A 17,219-nucleotide genomic window follows, 5' to 3' on the forward strand; every position below is an offset into this window, starting at 1 on the left:
TTTATGTTTATTTTAATAGTAAATATTGAATTTGACCAAAAAATGCATGTTTGTAAAAATTTGCAGATTATGGTTAGAACTAGAGGGTTAGATCGTGTCTTAGGCAGGATTATAGGTAGAACCCTGGGGAGAGAGGATCATCATGATTCAGATGATGTTCCCTAACGACAAAGACCTACAACATCTGCACGTAGGCAACGGGAAGTTGCCCTTATTGCTGAGGATGATCTTGTGCTTACTGAAGACGTACATGCACATGGTGAATAAACTGTTAATGATGCTGAGGGATTTTCAAGAGGTGGTTTGCGTGACCCAGTAGTGCTGACTAACTATGGTGACCATGTTGCAGTTATTGTGTGGAATGGAGAGGTATTTAAAATTTTAAAATAAACTTATTTGTCATAATTTAATTTTTTTTTTATTATAAGTTGATCCGTAAGTTTTATACGGATCAACTTGATCCATATGTTGAAATTACCCATACGAATCAAGTCACTCACCCAACAACACCGTGTACCTGGTGTACCTCCAACGACGAACCAACCATCGTCGACCTGTAACACTTTTACCACCACCGAAGCGGCACCTTTTGTTGAAAAACCAACACCAAAAGGAGAAAGCAAAGAAGAAAGCGAACCAAGCGAACCGTAAATGAAAAAAACCTTAAACATAAACTTAAAAACTAAGAGGAAAGGTGCAGGGACATTTAGGAAATTATAAATGATTGTTGGGTGCAGAAGCAATACTACTTGTGCACCTAGCATCACCCACCAATTAAATAAGTGATGGACTTTAATATATGTATCTCTCAACTTAACACCTTCTTCTTTGGGCCCATTCCTAAAGGCTTGGGAACTGGGAACATGTTGCAATTTCACTAGAGTACTGTCAGGACAAAATAAAATTACCATAACAGTAACATCATAGACACCAAGATAGTTGATTTTTCCTTCGATGAATTCTCGGTTAATTGTCAGAGTTAGGATAATTTGCCTTCTTGAATGCCTCATTTTTTTGGATAATACTCAATTTTGTCTTTCTCTTTTGAATAAACCATGTAATTTGACTATAATCACATCCTCAACTGGTTAAGGCCTTGCACATTTTTATGGTATGTTTTTATAGTTTTTTTTACATAATCATTAAACATATTTTTCAACGCAGAATTAAGGATGTGTATTCAATTAAAATTTCAAACAATTTTAAAAGACTTTTCTTTAAATAAAAAAAATAAGTCTTATGATATTTAATAAAAAATATTAAGATTTCTTAAGTAATTCAATAAAATCTATTGGTATTTAATTAAATTTTTTTATAACTTAAGAAAAATATTAAAAAATATAATATCTTGATTAGGGATGTTCACAAGTACAGGTCACATGCTAATCTAAATTGACCCAAATCGATCCGAACAATTTAAGTTGAGTCATATATGTATTTGGATCAAAATCAAATCAAATTGATCATAACTGTTCATGTACAGGTTGAGTCATGAGTTTAGATTTATAGATTCATTAACAGTTAACCTAATCTGTGAACCCATAATTAAAATATAAAATTTATTATATATCTATATATATATATATTAAAAACTAAAAAAATGAATTTAGAATGAAAATGAAGAAAAGATAGGGTGAGGTGCAAAAAAAAAAAATGAGTTAGATAGGTATTTGGAGGATGATATTATGAATTAGTGAAAGTATCTAAATATTATATTTTTTTATTTATGACTAGAGATATATTGGTCATTCTTGTATCTAATGCATCGTTGAGTTTGCACTTGGTATAGTGGGTAAGATTCTATATTCATTTGGTCGTTCCTTGAGCCCCATTACCGTTGAAGCCCGAAATTGGCTTAGATATGTTAAACAAAATGTTAATGACGGGTAAGGAAATAAATGAAGCAGGAAAGAATGAACGAGGCGTGTAATCTCTTATTTCATTTGTTATATTTGTATAAAATATCAATTAATTTTTGTCTTAATGGGTTGTGTTTAAATTTCTGGAATGGTTTGGCCAATATTGAGACGAGCAGTGTTGGAACGTGTTAACGTATTACTTTCATATTTTTTTTTCATGTTTACAATATGAATGAATCATATTTTGTTTATTTGTTTCAACAAATTTGGTTACAAGAAATTAGTTTATAAGAAATAACTATGATTTAGAGTAACTATTATAATGAGTCTTGTTGAAGAATATTTTATTTTAATTTGTATTATTATATCTGTATTGAATATTTGAATGAATCATGTATAAAAAAATAACAATTACAACAAAAAATGTCAAATTTAAATAAGTTAAAGATTGTCCTAAATCGAATCAAATCATTTATAAATAAATTAAATTAAATTGAATTAGATTTCAAAAATAAAAATTATAAAAATTGAATTAAACCAAACCATGCAATGGATCTTAAATTTGGTCACTTCCTCTTTCACCCTTAGTGTGTATAGGGAAAGGGCGAGAGTAGATCCTAATGAAACAAAGCGTTTAGAAGTTGAGAAGATAGCGGAAGTGAAGAAGGGAAGGGATCCATTGCAATTCCATGGCGGCGTCGTGGTCGTCGTCGTCTTCAAACTGAACGCCGGAGAGAGTCACCGTGGTCACTTGCCGGAGCCAGAGAGAGTCAACAGAACAGAACAATCTCATCCCTTTCCTCTCAATCCAATTTTCATTCCTTTGCTCAACTGTGTGTGTAATTTCAAATTGTTCCCTTCTCTGCAAATATTTAATCTTTTAATTGTTTTACTCCATAATTTCATTTAGCTAAAACTATCACTTTTTCCATTCAAACCATGGACTTGTCCTTGGGAAACATTAAAAAAGCACACTTTTTTTTGTGCTTAGTACTTTGTTTAAGTTTTTAATTCGTTAATGTCCTTGAAATACAGAGTGTGGTGATTTATTTACTTAACTTTGTTTTAGAGCAAGGTCGTATTTTGTTAGAAGATGAAACGCAAGCGTGGGCATAAGAAAGGGAAGGCAAAAGGCACCACTAACCATGGAAGCAGTAGTGCTAATGCTAATTCTAAGGAAGAAGAAACCTCTGGGTTGGATGATAAAGATCACTCTGGAATGGAAGTTGACACACCTTCTTCGACGGGGACGGATCAGCAGCATAATTACAATGTTGCCAACATAAATCCTGATGGTTCTGTTGATAAGGCTGCTATTGGGCGTGTTAAGGTGAAGCTCAAGACACCTAAATTACTGGACTCCCAACCCACCTCATCTGATGCTCCCACTCCCACACAAAGCGATACTGAGAGAATGGAAGATAGTGCAAATTTGTTGCCTGATATGAAACTCAGTACTCTGTCTAAGAGAGCTGCTAGCATCAAAATTAAGTCTTCATCAAACCACCAGACATTCTCAGCTTCCACTCAACATAATAATAAGCAGGAATTGGATGCTTCCTTAGTGGTCTGTTGGACCTTTCATTTTCTTTGCTATTTCCAAGCATTCCATTATCAATCAATTATAATAATACATTTTTGCTTTGTTCTACACAGGTTATAAGGAAGGTAATGAAAATGGATGCAGCTGAACCCTTCAATGTTCCTGTCAATCCTGAAGCTCTGGGAATTCCTGTAAGTAACTAACTTTTTTCCATCGATTTATCATAAAACATGGAACCATTTTCTTGAAATGATTACTTGTGTCTAATGTCATAATGCTGTCTGGAACCAGGACTATTTCGATATCATAGACACACCAATGGATTTTGGAACTATATGCAACAATCTTGAAAAGAATGAAAAGTATATGAATTCAGAGGATGTATTTAAGGATGTTCAATACATTTGGGACAACTGTTACAAGTATAACAATAAGGGTGACTATATCTTGGATCTTATGAGGCGAGTAAAGAAAAACTTTATGAAGTACTGGGCTGCAGCTGGGCTATACAGTGAACAATCAAAAGGGACCAAGGGTGAGACATCTATGTATATTTATATATATTAAAATACAATCCTTCCCTTTTCCTTTGCAAATTGCAAGGATGAAAGATATAAAGCATTTAGCTATGTAACTCTTGTCTCTGTTTTCTCAGGATTTGTTGTTTTGCATGAAGTATGTCTGGAAATTTGTATCTATACTTTCATTTGTAATATTTTTTTTTTTGTTATACAAATGTTTTTTAGATGAATCTTCTGCTTGAAGAAAAAGCTTGAGTAGGCTTAGTTGATGTGTAGTTTTTTTCTCTGCCTGTCTTTCTCTGTGTCCCTCTTTTATATTTTTGTTTTTTTCTGTGGACAGGGTGAGGAGTGAGGGAGGCAATAAATGATAGATATTATAATTTTTAAATGGAGAAATTTTAGTTAAGCAATAAATGATAATTAGTTCTATTTCATCTTGACTATTGTCTTAATATTTTACTAGACCCTATGTATTGTTTAACATAGGATGAATGGAATAAAACCCAATGGAATCTATTCAATACTTCTTTTTACTTCCTCCAAATTTGAGGGGTATGGGGTATTGTTTCCTAATCCACTAACCATTCCAATTACTTCCCATACAATGGAGTGGAAGCTGTCCTCCATTCCATTGTAAAATATCCAAACAACAGTATGATACTTTTATTTAATTACATTCATCTCATCCCAGATTGTTCCACTCAGCATTCGATATTAGGTATCCAAATATATTGGAGACAATCTGGGAAGCTCCTTCTGAAGCAACCAAATATCTTATCTTAACTTATCATAACTGTACCCCACGAATGTAAAACATTACTTTGCATACATAATCTTCTGAAAACAGATGATTTTCATTTTATGTAAAATACTTTACTGTGGTATTCTGATAGCAATATGGGTGTATGCTTTCATTATGAATCACATACAGAGAGGACTTCAGCAGAAGACATTGCACTGTCTGGTGATGGAAAAGCAGGGAAGGGTGGTCAATTGAAGCAGAAGACAAAAAAGCGTCATGGGTGTGTATTCCCAAACTGCAATTTAAACCCCCTATTTATTATATTATAATTCCTTACGTATTAATTGTTCATACAATGGAAATGACTGTGTTGCTATCATGTAAACTGAATGAAATCACTTGTTGATAATGTTCATTGTGTATTATGGTTAAGTGAACAATATAAGTTTACAAGTAGATTGTAATTGTAGACTAATACTTATTCATGGAAATTTGATTCTGTCTGATAGTGTATCTTTCTCAAAGGTGGTTTATAAATCTTAAGTAGGATAGAGGAGAAGAGAAGCTTTTGTTTACTTTGGGAGTTGCATTTCCTTTGGATAAGTTCTGTAAAATGTATCTTTTGGTTCATTTGTAAATGTAATTCTAAAACAGATATCAATAATGATGAGTTCATGACATGGGATACCTTGCTATTAACTCTTCTCCCCCCTCCTTTAAGTTTCCACTGTATTGATGATTAGAATTGTTAATGGATAATGGTTCATTGAATTTTTTTTCATTTTGCAGAAGACACCATAAACATGATTGTTTATGTGCTATTTGTGTTCTAAAGCGACGTAGGAAGGAACGGGAAGAGAATGCTCGAATTGCTAGAGGCAATTTTGGATCTAGTGGTGATAAGCATGCTAATGAGGTATTTTAATGGCTTGTTGCCTACACTTTATCTTTTGGATAGATGTCTGGCAATTTTTTGAGGCAGTTTTAGGGTATATATATCATGTCTCACTGGTAAAATTCCTAACTGAAATGATGGGACTGCAACAGATTTACTTATTATATATTTTTCTGATTTGATATTTTCTTCATGGTTATTATGCTGTAACTTATTTAGAAAATGATTGAAAAGAATATAGTTGGGCTGGGCTTTATATCTCTTGCCTTGGTGCAATTTATTATGCCAGTTATCATAAATCAATGTTTTTTATGTGGCATGAAGGTGATATTCTCCTGTTTGATTTCCATTATTACCTTTGGTAACATCTGAATCCCAGACATAAAATGAGGGTCATAGTACAAGCATTGAAGAAATCTAAGCATCTACATTATTAAATCCGAGCATTGGCTAGCATGTATAATAAGTGGACAATGACTTAAATAATTTTTTACTGCCTTGTTTTAAGGAATCAATACAAGTAGAGAGTCCCGGTGGTGAGGATTCGTCATCAAATATAGATGAATCTATCGGCACTGATGGAGATGTTGATGAAGAGAAAGGAGAGGTGGCAAAGATGGAGATTAGTGAGAAGCAGTGTAGCCCTTCTGAGAGAAAGCATCCAAGCATTGATGTTGATAATGATGATGACAATGATGATCATGGCCTAGAGGAAGGGGAGGAGGAGGAGGAGGAGGGGAGGAGGAGGAGGAGGAGGAGGAGGAGGAGAATGAAGAGGAAGAAGATGAGGAAGAGATTGAAATGAACAGTCAGAAGAGAGAGATGAATGAAACTTTAAAACATGGTGGAACCTTGGCAGAGAAATCAAATGTTGGTGATGCAACCGCTCTACATGATGAATATAGAACAAAGCAACAAGAAGGACAAGCTGTGGCAGTCCCGCAACAGAAGAAACCCAAGGTATTTCCCTCACTGTTTGATCAGTATTGACGTAACCCGTCAAGCTGGAAATCACATCCTAGAATGCAGTTACATTAACTTGCCAGTATGATTATTTGCATATTTGCAGTTGATAAGTGTATTTAATAGTTCAACCTGTTTGTAGGGGTCACAAGATAAACAGCAAAAAGGTAAGCTCCTTGAGAGCTTATATAGTGAAAACCCCAAGCTTTCAAGTTTATGTGGAATTCTCTTCCCCCAAAATAGTCAGTCTGTCTGGAGTGGACCACACTCACTAATACGGAAGACAAATTCTGCTCGGACTAGTTCAATTCACGCTGCTATAAGGACTTTCATGGAGTAGCTTTTTATCTTTATCAGTTCACTACACTTCCTAGCAGCCTATGTCATTAATATTTTAGTTGATGTCCCTTCGTTATTATATGGTGTATTATAGTTCTCAGTTTCTTGATAACAACAGCAGATTTTGTAACAGAAGAATTTGTGCTTCAAACCAGTTCTACTTAAAAAATTATGAAAGTAAAAGTAACCTGCCACTTGCCGTCATAGCTCAAGTGGTCAAGTTTCGTTAGAAACTACTTGATTTTGCATTAAGCTACATATCAAAATCCAATTATGCTATTTGTCAAACGAGTAAACTAAATTCTACTGCTTAATGCTATCCTGTAATCTTTTTGTCAATCTCTTGTTCGAGCAAAATGTTAACCATTGATCGTCATTTTTTTATTATTTTTAAACAAAAAACAATGTATTAAACTGTTTAACTAGCTTGGAGAAAAGATGTATTTACTTCAAACACAACAAATTACATAGACTTCCTCAAAAAGAAAATGATACTCTCTTTGCTCCATTATAATTATTATCTTAGATTATTTTACATAGATAAAAATAAATAAATAGATAAAAGAGTATAATAATTTTACAAAATTAATTTTATCATCATTAATTTCTTTTTTGTTCTTGTAACACATATAATTAATATTATAAGAAGCATAAGTGAAAAGATTTTACTTAGGCTTGATAATGGTAATCTCCTAATTTGGAAAGGCTAGCCAATGGCTTGATTAGACAAACACCATCAAGCTAATTTGCTCGAACTCTTGAAGCTCTGTTGGCAAATATTAAAGTTGAAATCATTTTCACTTGTGTGCTTAGTTGCATTTTTTTAAGAACAGGGATAATCTTTGTGTGTTTAGTTGCTCATCAGTGAAAATGAATGCGCATCATTTAGATGCATCTAATACTAACTTTTGCGCTATTGGTACAAATTGGACGTGGAAATGTGATGGTATGTGCGTTTCTTAAATTTTTTACAAAAAGATGTACAGTTTGCAGAAGATTCTTTTTATTTTTTAAAAGTAAAAGAAAAAGTAATGATGGGAGTCCGAGTAATGTTAAACGAAAATTAATAGAGATACAAGGGACAAAATTAATCCTCTGCTGGTGGACTTGGAAGGAAATATAAAAAAATCCAGTCCATTGGATTGAATGCATTAGTGTTTCCGAGAGAGACCCTGAAATATCTACTATGTGGTAGGCAGATCATATTTCACCTCTCCTAGGTAGAGACCACATGCCGGGGCCATTGGACTTGCGGCCGTAACAGTCCTCGCATTCAAAATTCTTTCAACTGAAAAGTGCATCATGAAACAAATTTTTTAACCCCAAACAAAATCAAACGTTTGTGAATATAAATATCATAACACACGTGAATAGAGATGAATGGTATGAGTACCGTCCGGAATTGTTAAGTTTCCAGTGCCAACAGCCTTGAGAACACCAACAAGTAGTCTAACCTGAAATGAATTAGCATCTGTATTCAGAACAGATTGGATTGAACATCCAGGACTAAATCACAGCGCAAAACATAGAAACTTCGTGGCCTCAATTAACAGGAAGATACCCAACCTGATGGTAAAGAAAAGCACGTGCACGTGCTGTTACCACCAGGCAACGATGTCGCCTTCTTTTGCCAAATCCTACATCTTGACTTGATGCCATTACTTTATCAATGCTAGGATTAGAAGTAGGAGGAATGTCAGTTTCAGAGTTGTTGGGGCAGCTACGAAGATCACCACTGACTTTATTATGTTGTTCTCTATCCATTAGAGATGGAAAATATGGACTTTCAATTACCTCATTGACACTGAGTTCATCCAGAGTTCTAATTGGTGACTTTGCCTGGAATGGAGCAATTCTACATTATCATATGCCATGGATAGTTCAAAGAGACTTTACATGAGATGTTGTAGAACATCAACACAGGAATGATGATTTTGAAGGGGGGAAAAATGCTAAAAACACTTAGAAAGAATGTATATAGAGCATTAAACTAAATAAATCCTTTAAATGAAAATTCAATCATAACTGCTACTTCATAATTGTGAAGCTTGTCAAATAAATCACTGCATACTGTGCAGTACCTATCCTCCCTTAGAGGAATGTAGAGAGAGCTGGATTGCAAACAAGGTTCCAATTTGGGTACAAGTGTAAAACTCCTTATTAATTAGAATTTTATGAATTATTGTTTGGAATATTGAAGAAAAAAGACCTGACAACCAGCTGCCCTGAAGGAACTAAAATCATGGAATCCAACAAGAACTCTGCATGCTTCCTGCATGGATATCATCAATAACTTGAATAGCTGGAGGATTGACAATCTAGTAAATATAAGGAGCTGTTAACTAACTTGCATAGCTGGAAGACTAAGCTCCTCAGGTACATGCCATGCTCGATCTTTCTCGAAGGTCGACAAAGGCTCTGGCCCAGACAGCAACCGATAGAAGTATCTGAATAGTGTAGTTCCAAATAAATATCAATTACTGCAAATGATCATAAATAAAACAAAACAAAAAAGTTCTACGGCAATGCACTGAAAAGTAGCTAGATTCAGAAAATCTAGGAAAAACCTCAATTTCATGGACCAAATAAGTCCTCCATTAATAATCCAACAAATATCAGCTAAGAATGACAACCTTTCATCAAATAGAACTTTACAAAAGCCAGTGATGTTATATACAACATGACAATTGATAATCAATGTATGTTTAGTCTTTTAGAAGAAAAATTTAGATTCTTGAGTACTCACATGCGCTCTTGTGCTTTAAATCTTGCATGAAAATCAGATGGAACACATCGAACATCAATAACCATTAAGTCACTGTCTTGCTTCTAAAATAAATCAAATCAAATTGCCCAGAAAGAAAATCTGTTAGAGCTTTTGAGCACAGACAATATACTCAAGTGACATCAGCTAATAAATGGAATTTGAGAAACAGATTGGGTTTTCAGAACTGCAATTCCAATTTTGCTTGTTTAAGAATTCAACAATTAATTAATCCTCCTGCAATACATTATAAAGTTGAAAATCATTCTATTTAAAAATATTAAGAATCCACACAGATGGAAAGCACCTGTAAGAAATGGTTTACAGCTCTTCCAACGACAGCAGGTTCATGAGGAGTTAACTGCATTTATACAATTACAAGACAAGATGAGCATGACTGCATGAGCATATATTATCAAGTTAAGTAAGTAACGAACCACTTCACCAGGCCTCCTTTTGCTGATGCGTTGAATATCGACATGACAAACATTTGACAAGGCATGCACTCCAGCGTCCTGCACTTCCATTGCATTGCACAGTTGATTAACATTTGTCATATATTGTAAATTGTTTGTGAAAATTGTTTGTGATACGCACAGTTCGACTTGAACAAGACACAGAGACTGGTTGGCCAACAAATTTAGAAAAAGCTTCCTACAATACAACAAGAGATTTTGATTTGGTTAGATTGTAATTATGGATGGAAATGGTGATCCGAAGTTGTAACTTATGTTACCTCAAGAACCCCGACGACGGTGCGGACATTGAGCTGCTTCTGAGAACCGGAGAAGCGAGTCCCAATATACTCGATAGCAACCAAATAGCGTTGAATGCCATTCCTAGGGTTTTTGATCATTTCTTCTTCTTCGTCAATGTCACTGTCAATGGGATACTCGATTATTGATATCTTTGACGGCCTATTAATGTTATTATCACTGCATTCCAAATCCACCGTATGCTTCAGATTCTCTGTCATTGAATTGAATTTTCTCTCAATTTTCTTTCAGCTCAACTCAACTACACAAGGCGCCTAATGCTTTCTCACCATACCAAAAATAATTTTAAAGTTTATAATGTCGCTTCTCACTTCTCACCAATTGAATACATAAATATAAGTCATTCAATTACAAACTAGGATTTACATTGTTAAAAAAAAACGATGATATTCATTTGTTAATTGTTTTTTAATTATGGTGTAAGTATAACAACTTTTACCTCTATGTTAAACTCTTAGGAATCATTTCTTTCAATTTATTTATGAACAAAAGTTTGAAAATTAAAAACAAGCTTCAATATAAGAACTAAAACCATATTTTACCCCACTATAACCTATAAAAGAGTAGGATAGGTTTTCCCATTAAATTTTGTAAGTAAATTCTCAACCCCAAATAATCTCATTCCAATTAGATTTTTATTTTGCTACCAATAAGATTTGCTGAACCCATTTGATTTAGGGGTAATTTTTTCTGATACTAGGATGCATAAGATTGCGCTCATAATTTAATTTTACTTTCTCTTATGATTTTTATATTAAATATTTTTTTCTTTTAATTCCTTAAACTAGGACACTAATTAACATTTGTCTTTATTATTTAAAGAAATTAAAAAGAATAAAATCAATAAATTTTATTATTTTTGCAAATTCTTGAGAGAAAAATAAACAACGTGTAGTATTTATCATTGGTAAACTAAGAAAATAATGCAATCGAATAATCAACAAAAGGAAATCAACCAAACAAAACACAACTATGGAACTGGGCGCTCATCCACGTGAAACAAAATAGTAAATACAGACCAAAGCCAATGAGTTATACGGAAATATTGGAGACATCGAACCATACTATCAAATACCTCCTCATTTGCCAATGGCAAACATCAACTCATTGAGTAATATAAAAATAATTGGTCAAACTTAAAATGTGTTGTCGTGGTCATCTTATCGGCATATCACACAAATCAAAAAGGAAGCGTGCGTGTGCTTCAGAAGCTCTAAACAAACCAAACTGCAATTGCGTCTGCAACTCTTAAATGCCTACATACGTGTAGAAATAAATATCGGGCTCTCTTTTTCTCCTCTCCCAATCTTGCTATCTAAATCCAGAGTTGTTGAGAGAAAGGTTTTTGGTATGTTTGATGAGAGTACCTTGCTTGGTACCACTCGATTGCATCTCCATTTTCTTCTCTCTGGCTTTGACAGTGTTCTGCAGAAAATTAAAAGGCAAAACTCAATATAAGAACGCACAAAAAAGATAAATGTTTTTAGAGCATGCAAGAGGGAGGATCTAATGACTAATATAACATCCTAGCATTACAATATTCCAGTTGTGTGTACTTATGGCAAATCACATATCTTCTACGTTCCAATTGCAGAAATAAGTAAGGATTATTGTAGACAATGGACCTTACTTGATAATTGTCATTGCCATATACTTCCTGTTCCGGCCTTGCATGCTTGTGCTTAGTACTCCTCTGGGAACGAAATAACTTTTCTCGCCTCTCATAGAAGTCAAAATCATCCAATAGAGATGTCTTAGCTGTATAACTTCTAAAAATATTCAGCATCTCCAGGCCCTCCTTCAATCCAATCTGCAAGCCAGATAATTACAAATTTAATTATAAATCACGTCTAAAAAACATCAAGTCAATAACTCTAACAATATTTATAGCAATTACAATCCCAATTCTATCTGTGCAAAAAAACAATCCTAATTCTATTTAATCACAATATATAATTCAGGGGCAGCCCAAATTCAGCACAATCTATTCAAATGGTTATGCAACGACTACTTTTTCCGTCTCTATAAAAGCAGACATGGGTGCACTTTAATGCCATCAAGTTAAGAATTACCTCTTGTGTGTCCCTAGTGTAAGTTACAGGCTTGTTCTCATTGCTTGGAAGGATGATATGCACAAACTGATTGTTGGGAACATCTTTTATTATGTGCCACTTAATTGGGAAGAAACCGTTGTACTTATCAAGTTTCCAAAAGTTCATGTCGTTTTTAAAGTCCACCGGTCCAAGCATCTCAGCCACTCCAACAAACTGTCTGCTAGCATTAACCTGATTTCACAACAAAATACATCTAGGATCTATGAATATTCAGAAATAATGAGTTAAGGACAAGAACTCCCAATTCTAAAAATATAGTAGCTGATATCATTGAGAATGACAAATAAACCTAAAATCAAAGATATTCCTATTATAATTTGGAATAGAATAAATGTTTTTGGCATTTTAATCAGACAATTTAAGAAAACATTATACTTTTGCCAATTATTGGACATCAATATAAAAGGAAACATAAACTGATGTTAATGTTTTTATAATGAGCTTTTGAACTTTGAAGGCAATTTAACCTCAAGAAAGAGAATAAAATAATATAGAAGAATAGATACCTCTAACAAAATGTCAATATCTAAAATTTCAATAAAGAAGTTCCTGTTTTCTTGTTACACTTTTGAGGGAAAAGAGAGAGAGAGAGACCACTTATGAACAAAGATTTGAACTCACCGAGAAGAAGAGGAAAACTGGACACTTAGTCCCTGTCTGTCTCAATTTAGCTTCTGCATCAAGGAATGCGGCGTTCAACTTCTTATTTCCATTTGGAGTACTTGTCCAAACATTATATTTAACACTCTTATGAACGTCATCTTCATTGAAAGATTTAATCACATAAAATTTAGCAATTTCGTATTCAGTTTGGAAATCTGAAAGGTTATATTCGTCTCTACATATTGTGATTGCAAGTGCATCCTTAACAAGTGATGGTTGTAGAAGAAAATTGTTGTAATGACCCCGAGGACCCCGAGTCATCTCCATTGACATTTCAGATTGTCCACTCCTGAATTTGTTGTCACCCAACAAAACTCGATCATTTACATTAGACACTCTCCCAGTTGGTCTGTAGTTAGTAGAGGTATTTGGCCTGTGGTTTGTGGGGGGGGAAACATGGCATGTTGGGTTGGCTAATGATGAAAATTTTCCTATTTGGTGATATGTATTTGGAGCAGTGGCTGCTGGAAAATTAGAACGCAAATGAGGAGCCTGCAAAACAAAACATTCACATGATCAAAACATCATAGTTCTACAGCAGTTATAGTGAAGATATAAAACACTTGAAACAAAGTTCAGAATATGCAACTTTTTATCCATTTCTCATTTGGATAAGTATATTAAATAAATGAAATAAATAAAAGTAAAAAACAGATACTAGAGGTGACAAACAGGGCCGAGGAGAAAATTTTCCGTTACAAATCATCTCAAACAAGTGAAGCGGGTATCAATGAAACAAGGACAATAATACCTTTCTAAGTATTCATCAATGCAACAATTCTACCATCCCACAAAATGAATAAATAAACAAGTGCTACCTCGTGGTAACATAAGCAATCTGAAACATCATAATCTTCCAATTGATTACCTTGTTTAGAATTTTGATATCTTTTCCTGTATCAGCCACAGTCTCAGATATCGTGCTGGTTAAAATCCCATTTCTATGTGTAGACTTTAACTTGTTTGGCTTCATTAAACCAGAAGATTTAGGATTATTTTTGGCAATTACAGAACCCTTGACAGTTTTGCTTTGCACGCCAACAGAAGTTGAGACTGATGAATAACAAGACAGGGCTTCTGATTCATGCACACCTGATTGTTGAAAATATTCAGTCTATGAAAGGCAAGAATCAAGATTGATGATCAACAAAAGTGCCATAGAGAGACCCACTAATAACAAAAGGGCATAAATTTGATTACACAACGCAATGCTCAAAAGTTTAAACACTCCAAGTTAGCTGATAAAATATATGCTATCAAAAATATTCAAATGAAAAAATATTTGTTTGAATCTGTGTATTATAAATCATTACAGTGTTAGACTATTGCTTAGATACAGTATCAGATCCTTCTTATACCCTCTGCTTATGCAAAGCAAAATAATGCCTCCATCTAAATTTTAGGTTTTGTATAACTTCCATAGATTAGTAAATTTAAGTCTGAACCAAATATCCATATACCTCCATTTTAATTCAATCAATTTCCATGAGCTTTTGGATAGGTTAAAAATCAAATGTCAAAAGCTCAAGATACAAGAAAGTGAAACATTATTTTCAGATGTGGTCGTAATTGCAGTTAGTATTAAGCAGTCTTTGCCTAGTTAGTTGTAAATATAGAGCAACTTCTAAGACAGATACATCAATATCATTATCAACAGCATTTGATGTGGACCAGGAACTATTTTGTCATCTTTCCTTAGGAGGAATAACAGTTAGGTGTAGGATAAACACAAGATCTTCAGCTGACTCTTGATCTGCCTCACCTGTGAAACCAGCAGCAACATCTCCAGAGGAGGTCGCAAATGATGTCAAGTCCGGTGAGATACAATCTTTTATAGAAACCTGCAGAAACATTATAAAAAAAATAGTGAATATGAAGACATCATAAGACATCTAGCCATTAAGAAAAGATAGAAACAATTCCTTATATTTAGGTCAATGTACACATCTAGCCATTTAGATACAAGCTCGGCCCTTTAGATATATGTCAGGAAGGGTATACTGAACTAGAAGTGCTACTATACACTTGTTATAAACAAATACCCAGAGATTATGCATCGTAGTAAATAATTTGACTTCAAGGCCCAAGCATTAGGGTCTTGGTGTTGGAAGACTAAGATTTTATTTCTTTGCCACACCAAATACAAGAGTATGATCCCCTATTTATGCTAGAATAGAGTGACCATTTGACTAATCACATAAATGCTTAATACCTTATTCCAAGATACTAAATGCTAATGGAAAATTACAAGACTTCGTAACTCACAACCTTGACTTAGTAACTTACAACTTTTAAATAGAAAATTGCACAATTATAAGACTCATAATTATAAGCTTAGAAACTTGTTATTATTAATTTTCTAATTAATATCTAACACTTGGAGCAAGACCAATGATACCCGGAGATTTTTCCTTACACACAAGGAAGTTTTTTTCACGTTAAAAATCCTTAGTATAATTCTTCTGCCTCTATACACTCTCACCACCTTCATTTATTATCCATTTGACTTTAAAGAGGAGGGAGTTTCAAGTTTGGCTCATTAATTCCAGCGAGTATCTTAATGCTAAGTACCAAACTGCAATTTAGAGTTTTTCTTACGCAGAATAAGAGTTATCGTGCGTAAACAATGTATTTTGCAGTCCCAACAACACTATGACATTTCATTAGCAAAGATTTGCAATACTTATTTACTGAAGGGATGAAAGAATCAAAGATGGAATTTAGAAGGAAAAACAGAGAAAGGCACACACATTCATAGAAAGAGTTAGAAAGTGGACATACCACATCTTCCTTGTTCTGATGCTGACTATGATCTGTAGTTCCTTTAGAGAGAGATTGAGCTATATCACATAGTTAAGTATAGAATAGATAAAACATAAATATCTGAAAGAGAAAAGCCAAATAAAATCGCCCCGATTCACTGAAACCTATATCTACCCACATCATCAGATTTACTTCAGATTGTTAAGTTCAAGCAACCATTACAGAGCTATCTCCAAAAAAAGAAGGGGAGAAAAGAATTGATGCTAATTAATAGGAGTTATTTATGTAATTTGAAGTTATTTTTATCTTTTGTAATTTAGGAGCTTTTCTTATAGATGAAGATATTTTATTTATTTAATTAACATTACGTATGGTTTGACTCTGCGTGACTACAATCTGTGGAAAAGGATCTGGGTTCAATCCCACATAATACACTCTTAAGGAGGAGTGAAATGTTTTAAGTGCGACTAAATCTTGTTCGAGATACTTGGGACCAAATGTTATGGCCCCAATTAGGATGATACCAAATAAATAAATAAAAATCTAAAAGTGTCTTTCATTTACTATGAATTGTGAATTTAGAGTTTGTTTGTGGTTGCTCATAAAAAAAAAAAAAAAAAAGCCGTGGCTGCATGATTTCCTGACAGTAGAGAATCGGAATTGGAATACAAGTTGAAGAGAATGTTGCAAAATTACAGCAATGCGATGAAGACGAACAAAAATGTTATCCGTTTAAGGTGAATTAAGAAAAGGATACGTTTCTGAAATTGGTCGTGACGGTTCATGATCAACAATATAGAAGCAAACGCATCCTAAAATATAGAAGAAACAAGTTAGGTTAGAGAGAGCTAATTCTCATGAACAAAACTGTTTGGATTGATCTGGTGAGAATAGATTAAGTTGCAGAAAAGTACTACTGTATGTGTTAGCGGAGGAAGAGAAGAGAAGAAGAAACCCTAGTACTATAGCCCAGAAACTAGAAACTGTTTGTTTGGATTGAGAAAAACACAATTGGAATTGGTCACTTGGCGTTAGCCACACGCTATTTGTAGTTTTGTTAATGGATATGTGTGATAATAATACAATTTTGAAGCTTGGTTTTTAGTCTTCACATTTTCTTATATATCTATGTCTCTCAATTTTATTATTATTTCTTACTTTTTTTAACTGCATCTATTAATTAAACGATAAAATAGAAAAAAATATATAAAATGAAATTGATAAAAAAAAAAAAACAATTGCGCACACTTACTTGGATTTCGTTTCCCTTTTCACTA

General features: G+C 33.7%; 3 protein-coding genes across 7 annotated transcripts; 1 reads left to right on the forward strand and 2 right to left on the reverse strand.

Annotated features, from left to right (window-relative positions):
* Positions 1 to 2,429: 2,429 nt before the first annotated feature.
* On the forward strand, positions 2,430 to 7,141 carry LOC114390733 (bromodomain testis-specific protein-like). Of its 2 annotated transcripts, XM_028351599.1 has the most exons (9): positions 2,432 to 2,694; positions 2,929 to 3,426; positions 3,516 to 3,593; positions 3,694 to 3,937; positions 4,855 to 4,945; positions 5,455 to 5,581; positions 6,069 to 6,264; positions 6,297 to 6,520; positions 6,666 to 7,141. In XM_028351599.1, exons 2-9 carry the CDS (start codon positions 2,953 to 2,955, stop codon positions 6,861 to 6,863), a joined length of 1,632 nt encoding a protein of 543 aa, XP_028207400.1. In that variant the 5' UTR covers positions 2,432 to 2,694; positions 2,929 to 2,952; the 3' UTR covers positions 6,864 to 7,141. The 2 variants fall into 2 exon arrangements, 1 of the variants encoding a protein (XP_028207400.1); XR_003662002.1 differs by having other exon boundaries at positions 2,430 to 2,698; positions 6,069 to 6,520.
* Positions 7,142 to 7,843: 702 nt separating this feature from the next.
* On the reverse strand, positions 7,844 to 10,705 carry LOC114389452 (tRNA pseudouridine synthase A-like). 2 transcript variants are annotated; one of them, XM_028350134.1, is made up of 10 exons: positions 10,363 to 10,705; positions 10,224 to 10,280; positions 10,064 to 10,141; positions 9,934 to 9,987; positions 9,609 to 9,691; positions 9,210 to 9,309; positions 9,072 to 9,134; positions 8,429 to 8,701; positions 8,256 to 8,316; positions 7,844 to 8,150 (listed from the first exon to the last, which is right to left on the reverse strand). In XM_028350134.1, the coding sequence occupies exons 1-10, from the start codon at positions 10,600 to 10,602 to the stop codon at positions 8,047 to 8,049; spliced, it is 1,113 nt and encodes a 370-aa protein (XP_028205935.1). In that variant the 5' UTR covers positions 10,603 to 10,705; the 3' UTR covers positions 7,844 to 8,046. The 2 variants fall into 2 exon arrangements, with proteins under 2 accessions (XP_028205935.1, XP_028205936.1); XM_028350135.1 differs by lacking the exon at positions 9,072 to 9,134.
* Positions 10,706 to 11,315: 610 nt separating this feature from the next.
* LOC114390827 (YTH domain-containing protein ECT4-like) lies at positions 11,316 to 16,993 on the reverse strand. 3 transcript variants are annotated; one of them, XM_028351718.1, is made up of 9 exons: positions 16,857 to 16,993; positions 16,700 to 16,754; positions 15,961 to 16,019; positions 14,942 to 15,020; positions 14,048 to 14,271; positions 13,138 to 13,671; positions 12,475 to 12,687; positions 12,028 to 12,212; positions 11,316 to 11,827 (listed from the first exon to the last, which is right to left on the reverse strand). In XM_028351718.1, exons 2-9 carry the CDS (start codon positions 16,725 to 16,727, stop codon positions 11,659 to 11,661), a joined length of 1,491 nt encoding a protein of 496 aa, XP_028207519.1. In that variant the 5' UTR covers positions 16,728 to 16,754; positions 16,857 to 16,993; the 3' UTR covers positions 11,316 to 11,658. The 3 variants fall into 3 exon arrangements, with proteins under 3 accessions (XP_028207519.1, XP_028207521.1, XP_028207520.1); XM_028351720.1 differs by having other exon boundaries at positions 12,033 to 12,212; positions 16,857 to 16,991; XM_028351719.1 differs by having other exon boundaries at positions 16,700 to 16,993.
* Positions 16,994 to 17,219: the final 226 nt, after the last annotated feature.

Source organism: Glycine soja, chromosome 16, assembly GCF_004193775.1.
Source record: "Glycine soja cultivar W05 chromosome 16, ASM419377v2, whole genome shotgun sequence".
NCBI classification, from domain to species: Eukaryota; Viridiplantae; Streptophyta; class Magnoliopsida; order Fabales; family Fabaceae; genus Glycine; species Glycine soja.